General features: G+C 32.1%; 1 protein-coding gene across 1 annotated transcript; it reads left to right on the top strand.

Annotated features, from left to right (window-relative positions):
• The first annotated feature begins 492 nt into the window (after positions 1-492).
• On the top strand, positions 493-4,584 carry LOC123263119. The gene is made up of 6 exons (XM_044725655.1): positions 493-837; positions 905-1,049; positions 3,188-3,325; positions 3,393-3,522; positions 3,909-4,280; positions 4,338-4,584. The coding sequence occupies exons 1-6, from the start codon at positions 616-618 to the stop codon at positions 4,582-4,584; spliced, it is 1,254 nt and encodes a 417-aa protein (XP_044581590.1). The 5' UTR covers positions 493-615.
• Positions 4,585-9,763: the final 5,179 nt, after the last annotated feature.

The raw sequence follows: 9,763 nt of genomic DNA on the forward strand, positions 1-9,763 counted from the left end.
AAGCTCTGCTCTAAACTCGTATCCCTTAGGACCCAGGATTGAATGTCGGCAATATCCAGACGATTATTGCTTTTTACTGAGAACTTAACACTTTCAATATTTTTAGTGGTGAGTGATAATGACAAAAAGTAGATAAAACGTAATAAGTTATTTCTGGGTCTGGTGATGGAATTTTTTTTATGATTCAACGTTCATAGCGACAATAGATAAATACAAATAAAAATAAAACTACTTTATTAGGTGTAACATTAGGAGTTATTTTTTTATTTTTTAGTTCAATTTACAAGTTTCTGAGAATACTATCAGAAAATGTTTAAGTTAATTATATTTTTATTTTTCGTTAAAAATGTTGTCGCTTTGAATTTAAATTGGAATTTTTTGAGTGATTTTCATTTGATACAGAATTTTACTGATAATTTTTTAGACATAAATTATCACCTCAATAATAACAATAGTAGTCATAGAATTGAATCAATGAAAGTAATTTTATACGATATCCAAACGTTATTTGATAATGATATAAAAAATAAAAATGAAAAAAAATTTTGGGAATTAATAAAAAAACTGCAAGAACATAAGTACAAAAAATCGAATTATTTCCAATCAGAAGATTTAATGTTATCATTGTTCATAATAAAAGTTGAGGAAGAAAGAATAAACACTGATGTTAAATTATTAATGGATACCTTGCGTCACGATATCTATTTTATAGATTTGAAAGATTTTTGCGTGCATGTTACCAACATTACTCAGGAGATTATTAATAAGAATTACAACATGGAGAAAATTGTGGATGAGTACAATAAATTATTGCTGGGAGTCGATGTGCAGATGATGGTAAGATTTAATTATTATTTTTATTAATTTTTAGTCGTTAATTATTAATTTTATTGATGTTTTTCAGAAAGAAGAGTGGAACAATTTTTGCGGAAGAACAATGGCGATGCGTTTTGGAATTTACGATTACTATAAGACGGTAATGCAAAGCTATTTGAGGATTTTTGAGGTTTATTATTATTCATTGGTGATTTATGGACACTGTACAGGAGGTAAATAGAATACTTTCTGTAAAATAATTCTTAGTAACAAAGTTTTTAGGGATTCATAATTAGTTAAAAAATCCACAGATTCGGTAGAATCTGGCGCCAAGTTCCGTTCAAATCCGTTGTAAACGGAGCGCCAGACTACCGAGTGTGTTTACTGTAAGCAGAACGGTATTTCGAGGTTGCAAAATTTTATTTAATTCTACGGTACATCTTGTTCCTAAATTTTATATTATAACAGTAATTCATACTTTATTTTACTGATATCAATTAATTATATTCAATTATAACAATTAATTTACTTGAAATTATTAAATTTTATCAGCACAAACTATAGCAAGCTCAAAAATTTCGATCCTAACTTTTTTTCGATGTAAAAAGTGACATGCCACAGACTAAGTAATTCGAGAATGCATGGTAATAGTCCAATAGATGGGAAACTACAGTTAAAAAAAAAAATTTCACAGCTTGCATCTACACCCGCCAGAGTGCGCTGCAATTATTTTTACATAAACTGTAGCTTCAAGGGGATAGTTTGCTATAAGAAATGCAGCCAACTTGAGATTTAAGTTGGTACCAATTGCAAATTTTTATGATAATTACAAAAAATACTGAAATCCGAACAAAAACAGTTTCACTGTAAAAAAATCGCGCCAAGTCCACGTTCATAAAACTATTAAGAAAATTTTATTTTTTACAAAAGATATAAAATAAAAATTAAAAATCAAGTAACCGATATGGTTGTATATGATTTTCGGACATTAAAAAATTTTGTTGTAAATTTAAAAATTAAAAGAAACAATTTTGGAACGTACTTGGTGTGCGTCATTGTGTACTTCAATTTTTTTTAAAAGTCCTAGTAGATAGATTTTAGGAATTTCATAAAAAGTGAAATATTTCGTAACCACGCACACTAAATACGTTCCAAAATTGTTTCTTTTAATTTTTAAATTTACAACAAAATTTTTTTTAATGTCCGAAAATCATATACAACCATATCGGTTACTTGGATTTTTTAATTTTTTATTTTATATCTTTTTGTAAAGAAATAAAAATTTTTTTTCTTAATAGTTTTATGAACGTGGACTTGGCGCGATTTTTTTACAGTGAAACTGTTTTTGTTCGGATTTTAATGTAGTCGAGTCTCGTTATGAGTCCTATTCGTGTCTCTCTCATATTGACTCGAGTCTGGTTAAAAAAAAAGAAAATGAATAGGATTCATAACGAGACTTGACTGTACTTCATTAAGAATCTTAACTTGTAAATTCTGGTGAAAATATTGGAGGTATGGAAAAATTGTAATAACCCTTTTTAAGAGAAAATTAATCATTTTTTACTAGCAAGAGACTTAAAAAGTCGAATACTATAGAGCAAATTATACAAGATGTGTTAGTGAACTTTACAATTCAACTATTGTAAAAATTAACAGTCGGTTTTTTAAAAGAAATTTTAGAGAGGGAGAAGGTAGGACGTTGGATTCATTGGTAACTTTGCAGTAACCGAAAATACAAATCGGAAATTTTGTCCGGGAATCGAACCTAGAAATTGAATTGGTAGCCAGAGACTCTCCCTCTACTATACGCTATCCAAGGTAAACTACTATTGATGTCATGATGTCCTTCAGCATTTACATAAACTTGGAGTCTAGCGCTGTGCACGGCCATCACTCACACTAATTGAAAAACATTCCAATTCAACTATTATAAAATTTGTTACTTTTATTGGAAAGATACAGAGGCAACACTGGAAATTTTAATCTCTTACTTTTTACACTAGTAAAATCGGATTTTTTCTAATCAAATTTCATACAATAATTATTTGGTGAAATTACGATAGAGTTGTAAAATTTCGTAAATAAATAGTAAATTTTCTTCTAAAATATTTGACAATTAATAGTAATGAAAGTATAGTCCAGCTTTACAATAGTTGTATCGTAAATTTTCCCTGCATTAGTTTGAAAATAAAAGTTATAAGTTCACCAAAAATTTGATATTCTAAAATATTATAAAAATTCTGACGAAAATATCAGAAGTAGAAAAAAATGATAAAGAAGGTATTTTGTAGAAAATTTAATTTCTTACAACTTTTATGCTAAGCCTGTTTTTGTATCTCCAATATCATTCCTACAATAACTAAAATTTCAGGTGATCCACGTCAAGTACTAATCGCTTCAAAGTCAAAATTTCTGGATAACTTCAAGAAAACACTAACTTCAACAAAGAATACTATCCATGAAACAAATCACTTCATGTACCTGTGCTCCCAACCCTTCAACGGAAAACGTAAGAACCAACTATCGTTACGTCAATTTTTAATTACTTTTGTTCAAATTACGAACTATTTTTCCAGTTTTTGGCAATACTGTACAGCTTCAAAATTTTCAAAAAATGCCAATCGGTGAGAGGAACTTCAAACCTAAGGGGCGCTCGGTGATCGCTGTGAGCTTAGGAGAGCAGATGTCTGATACAACTAACAATTGGTAGGTAATTCCTGAGATTTTATTTACCCAATTACGACAAATAGCATTAAGTTGACATAAACTTCCCGGGAAAGAATGATCAGACCTGACCATGCCTGTTTATATAAAATACAAAATTATATGTAAACATTTTTTTTTGTACTTTAATTCATTATAAAGAATTGCGTATGACTCTATCAAGTACTATATCCATAAAATTAAGCAAAATAATTAATTAGAAGTAACAATGGGCTTTCAGAACTGATCATATCTAATCATGCCTGTTCATGTCTGATCAGGTTATCATTTTTTCCCGGATTGCGGCCAGAATAAGACGTTAAGTTCACGGCAACAGTATGGTCAATTTAAGTGCAAATTTGGATTATTCTTATTATCGGAAATTTCAGGATTGTAGCGGGAGTGAGGTTCATTGAGGATAGCCATATGGTGTATGTACAGATCTTGGAAGGGTTAGTGAGCGTATCCGGAGAGATAAATATGACAAGATGGCGGAAAGTTGAAGAAAATGGTGACTTTGTAACATTAGAAGAGGGTAGAGAAAATGGACATGCGAAAAAGATTAATTTGGGTGATGTGGTGGCGCCACTAGAATATGTAGTCACTGGAGTGAGATTTAGGTGCACCTTCAAGCCTCTTGCCCATCCAACGCACCAAAACGAGATAATTCAACTAGAGATTCACGCAACAAAATTTGATTTTCTTCGAGGTAAACTCGAGGTTAATAATTCAGGGTGGATTTCCGCGAGTTTAAACTCAAGGTAAGTATTGAAGAAATTCAGTATTGAAGTATTAAATTAATCTTTCGTTAATTTTAGAGAGGAAATTGCACCGAAGGACTTCACTTTGGAAAAGGTGATAGAGTTCCAAACGTCCGCGCGCAGCATAGACGCCGGGCAGTCAACGGTCCCTTTCTTCGACGACCGAGACTTGGTATTTTCCCCTCCAGCACCTTTGCAGGGTCTTGGACTCTTTCACTATGAAGAAAAGAATAAGGACTTCGGTGGATATTTTGCCTTTCGTGCTTTCGAATTCGACATGTCCACCATTTTCTTCGGGCTGTAGACCTTTGAGTTAAAAATAAATAAAAATGTACTTTGTAGAGAATTTAATTTAAATAAGACAGAGGCTTTATTAATAAATGAATGAAGGGGTTTTATAAAATACTTGTATAAAATTTCGTGTTCTTACAAGGACTTAGTTGGTCACATTCTCCTCACTTATATATACTTTCCTACACTGATAAAAAAATTGACTTGACTCAAGAGCCAAACTCTTGAACCAAGAATTCCATTTTGAAGAAAAATATTCTCTTGAGTCAAGAGAATAAATTCTTGACTCAAGAAAATTTTCTTAGACCAAGAATAATTTCTTAGCTCAAGAATTTATTCTCTTGACTTAAGAATATCATTTTCTTCAAAATGGTATTCTTGGTCCAAGAGTTTGGCTCTTGAGTCAAGTCAATTTTTTTATCAGTGTAGGTTATCGGCAAAGCCTTTCCTTCTTTTAAGGCAGTTCCTCCGTAGTGTCTAGTGTGGTCTGAACATTCAAATATTTTGCGTCATTTTCATCTCAGATTTGCGGGAATAAACGGTGTATTTATATTATTCTATAAATGCAATTCTAATTAATTAGAGACATTTTTACCTCGGAAAATTACTTGATTTTGGTAAGGCGAGAGTAGAGAACTATCCCATGCACTTCCCGCTATGACGCGTGCAATTATTATATCTCGACAGCAAATCGATTAAATGTTGCTTTTTTATTTTATTAATTTTTCAAAAAAATGTTTTTTTTTAACTTCCCGCTAAGAAAATTGAAAATTTTCAAAAATCTATCGAGATGTACCCACAGACAATGAACAGTATCCAGCGGGGACCACGGGGAGGCGGAGTCGATAGAAGACCATGTTGTTTGTGTAATGTGTTGTATGTAAAATATGATTCTACGTGTAAGTGTTTGCGTGTGTGGGGTGCCCGGGCACTTGTGTAGTTATTTTTTTTGTACGAAGAATATATGGCGAGGCTTTCGCCTACCTCCGAAGAGGCCGTTTCCTGGGCTCAAAAGAGCTATACATGCCATATCAAAGCAAATTTTTAAGGGAGTTGGGAAAGAACGGATAGGGGAAAGGGGGGGGGGCCTACTCAGTGGGAATTTTTCCGTAATTGAAAAAATAATCAGACAACCCAGACTGGGAAACGAACCCAGATCTCTCGGTTACGCGCCAAGGGCTCTTCCAGTTAAGCTATCCGAGACAAGTACTGACTACTTTATTCAGTCACGTATATAAGACCCACCGAGCAAACAACGCCACCGTCCATCTTACGGTAAAGAGCCATATCAAAGCAAATTTTTAAGGGAGTTGGGAAAGAACGGATAGGGGAAAGGGCGGGGGACCTACTCAGTGGGAATTTTTCCGTAATTGAAAAAATAATCAGACAGCCCAGACTGGGAAACGAATCTATCCTACCCTCACATAGGAAATACACAGCCAAGTTTGCCGGCAAGGAAAAACCCTGCCCTCAAGCATTTACGCTATCATAGGACAGATGTGAATTGAGTTGAATTTAATGTCAATCTATCCTCGTACTTAGTTAACTGTATCAACCCATTCAACGACTGCGTTAGCCTGATCGGTAATATAATGACAACCCGACCAGTTACCAGCGGGGCCCATGCGGCGAGGTGCAGCCGTAAGACCTGTTTGAGCCATAACACTTATCCTCCCTTACAAGAGTCTCGTTCGTTCGTCTGTCTAGTCTAGTCCCCGAATCTTTGAGCTTACCTGCGTTGCCAAATAATTTTGACAACGTCACGAGGCCTTGCTCAGAAATTTTTTTTTTTGTACGGGTGGGTAAGTTTTTGAGGGTCAAACCCGTTTATCCGATTTTTTAATTATTTTTAACCCTTCGTTACTCGCGCTATAAGCAAATCGCCGCCTAACAACTACTCAACCTATAGAGACTCACTATAGTGCGAGCGAGAAACTAAAAAGACGCGAGTAACGAAGGGTTAAGTGAAGATGAAGATGAATACAAACTTTTACTCACCTCTATTTGAATTTCAGTGGCATAAGCAGTAGCAGTTAAAAGTGGAAAAATTTTGGATAATATCCAAAAGAGATCGTTTATATCTCTCCAGACTAAAGTCTCAAGATTACGCGATTGCATTAAAGACGCCATTAGGTTATGAGTGCTGAGAACAATACACGCAATATTGTAAGGAATTATACATAGCATTCCAAAAGAATAAAAATTTTCAAATTTCGTACTCAATTGGCATAACATTGTATAATAGCGTTTCAAGCCAATGATTTCAACAATAAACGTCTTAGTAAGTGAATGTTTTCTCACATTTATGACTTTCATTGAAGATATTATTTTTTTCGAATGAAGTAATGCATTGTTACAGCTTTTGAATCTTTTTTCAATCAACATCAATGCAACCGTATACTGCGTTACAAAGTAATTGAATACAATTCCATGGAATAGGTATAAACATGCGGCAGTATTAAATTGTTTGCTCAAAAATATTTCAGTTATAATAACAATCGAAGAAAGGAGTGTATTGACATACAATACAACTAAAACTTTAATTTTCACACTTTCCAGTTTAAATATGTGCCAAAATTTGTTCATTACAATGTCGATGTCTGTCAATTGATATGCGATTTCTACCATGGAATGTCGCAGGATGATAAACAAAAGCAATAGAACGACACAAACAATATTTCCGGCTAAACTTAGAATTACTTCTGATATATTTGTAAGTTTAGTATCGTTTTTACAATTACAATCAGTGGTTGAAAATGATCGGCAAAAATAACTTGCTATGAAAATATGAATTATTAAAAATAAACTGTAAAATATATTAGTTTTAGAAGATAAAAATTCAATTCCTTGAAAGTTATTTCTATTGTAACTGAAGTTTTGCGAAATTCTTGTGTACTTGAAAGGAGCAAGGCCAAGTAAAAAAAAGAATAGCCATTGTAGTCGAATTAACATTGTTTAATATTGCAATAAATTTGATTTGAATGACGTTATTAAGCGTATTTCTTGTTTTCTCGGTAATAATGTTACTTTACTTAATTCACTTAGTGTCAAAGATGTCACTTAAAGTTATAATAATAATAATAATAGATTGGATGATTGATGTTGATAAATTAAGGGGGAATAATTATAGTAAAATAGTCAATAAAAAATATTAACTATTGAGTGATCATGCAATTTAATAAGCATTGCAGTTGAAGATTAGAGTTAGATAATAGTTTGATTAATTTTGAGAATTAAGTCCAAGGTAATGTAGCACTTTTCAGAATGACTTTTGCAATTAATGTTTTGCACGACTCATAATGCGAAGCAGAAAAATTATCATAGTACTGGTAGAAATTTTCTTTTTCGTCGACTTTTTGAATATTTTTATTGTTATACTCTTGTTAGTTCAAGATATTTTTTATTAAAAATTAAAACAGCAGTATGAGTCGTGCTCTTAGGTTTCCCAAACGATTTATTCCAATTTCTCGTGAAAGTTTTTACGTATACGCCATGCAAAATAGAAGTAAAACTTTTTGTTCATTATACCCAGGTCAAAAAATTTAGTCTGTTTTATGATTAATAAAAATTTTCAATATTTTTCATTCAATTTAATTTTATTATGTGTATCTATTTTTTGTGAGAATTTAATCTGTTTTTGCCTGTACTATTCCCAATTCAGATCATTTTTAATTATATAATAATATTATAATCTATTGTTTCAAGACCAAAATCAGACTTTTTTTGTCACAATCATTTAACTGGTTTTGATCGCACCAAGGTCAAAAAAAGACCAAAACGTTGCATAATTTTTAGTCGGTTTTTGATCGCCTGTAGATCAAAAACAGACCTTTTACGGATTAGATAGCAATAATAATAATAAAAAAAATAATAATAATAATATGTTTATTTATTTATTTATTATTATTTTATTCATGTCCTCGAAGATCCTCTACAGGGCACAGCTTTTTATTCTCTGAAATTGAAATAGTGATTTTTCACTATTTCGTAGTGCAATGTATATCAAGCGGTATTCTTCGCACTAACAAATAGTGAATACCGCTCATTAAATGATGCGTGAAAGTATAAAATTTAATATTAATCTTGTCATCTTGTCAACATTTTAATCTTATCGATGTATTCACATTATGATTAATATCGATAATTAGAAAACTCTAAATTTAGATCCAATCAAACGATGAGAACTATTTTATATACGTAAGTCAATACAAATTTATTAGTTATTTCTGCAACTAATGTTCGCAGTTACAAAACTTTTATAATTCATGAAATGTTAAGCTATGACAAATAAATATGACAGATGTAAGGTTATAATCGACGTTCAGTTCATAAAACAAGAGAGCGCATGAATATATTATAAATAAATTTATTTTCTCACCTCCGGGCGGAAAGCGTCAATTTTCCTCCCGCTGCGCTAAACGAAAATGCCGCTTTCCGCCTCCGTCGAGGAGAAAAATAGTATACACACCACGGGCAGTAAATAAGAAAGCCTCAGATCACATGTTTATTGGCCTCGGCTTCGCCTCGGACAACAATTACATGTGATCTGAGACATTTCTTATTTTACTGCCCTAGATGTGTAATATACTATTTTTCAAATAAATGCGACTTATAATTTTTAATGAGATACTTTTGAGTCAAAAAAATTAGTTGCCATCTTAGTCGACTTTTGGCCTTCGAACATTTAGAGTAAAAATTGTAGATCAAAAACAGAATAAGATTTCATATTGAATTTGAAAACAATACATATAGTCCATTTACAAATTAACTAGACTAAAAACCGATCAAACTTTTAAAACTTTTTAGTCTCATCAGATTAGAAACAGCATAAAATATTCATAGCTGCTCAATTATTTTACTAAAAGGTTATTTAGACTTAAAACAGATCAAAAATAATTTGAATAGTAGATCAAATGCAGATGAAAATGTTTTTAAAAGTTCAAATACAGATCAATAAGTTCAAATGTAGATCATTTAGCTTAAAATCAGTTTAAATTTTTCGACCCGGGTACCCAGTAAACACGTTTACGTCAATGTGACGTCAAAATGACATTGGGCTATGTCAGGATTTACGTAAGATACAAGTCACGAATGAGTCATATGTGACTCATTATTTCACACTTCTTGACGTAAGATTCTGACGTAAAAATATGACGTAGTCATGACGTCAGTATTATATCTCAATGACATTT

This window comes from Cotesia glomerata, linkage group LG4, assembly GCF_020080835.1.
Source record: "Cotesia glomerata isolate CgM1 linkage group LG4, MPM_Cglom_v2.3, whole genome shotgun sequence".
Lineage (NCBI taxonomy): Eukaryota > Metazoa > Arthropoda > Insecta > Hymenoptera > Braconidae > Cotesia > Cotesia glomerata.

Bases quoted from the DNA above. Each gene is read 5' to 3' on its own strand.
- LOC123263119 (XM_044725655.1), top strand. From the start codon at position 616: ATGTTATCATTGTTCATAATAAAAGTTGAGGAAGAAAGAATAAACACT. The intron at 3,326-3,392 runs GTAAGAACCAAC...CTATTTTTCCAG, and splicing joins CCAACCCTTCAACGGAAAAC to TTTTTGGCAATACTGTACAG. The intron at 3,523-3,908 runs GTAGGTAATTCC...CGGAAATTTCAG, and splicing joins TCTGATACAACTAACAATTG to GATTGTAGCGGGAGTGAGGT.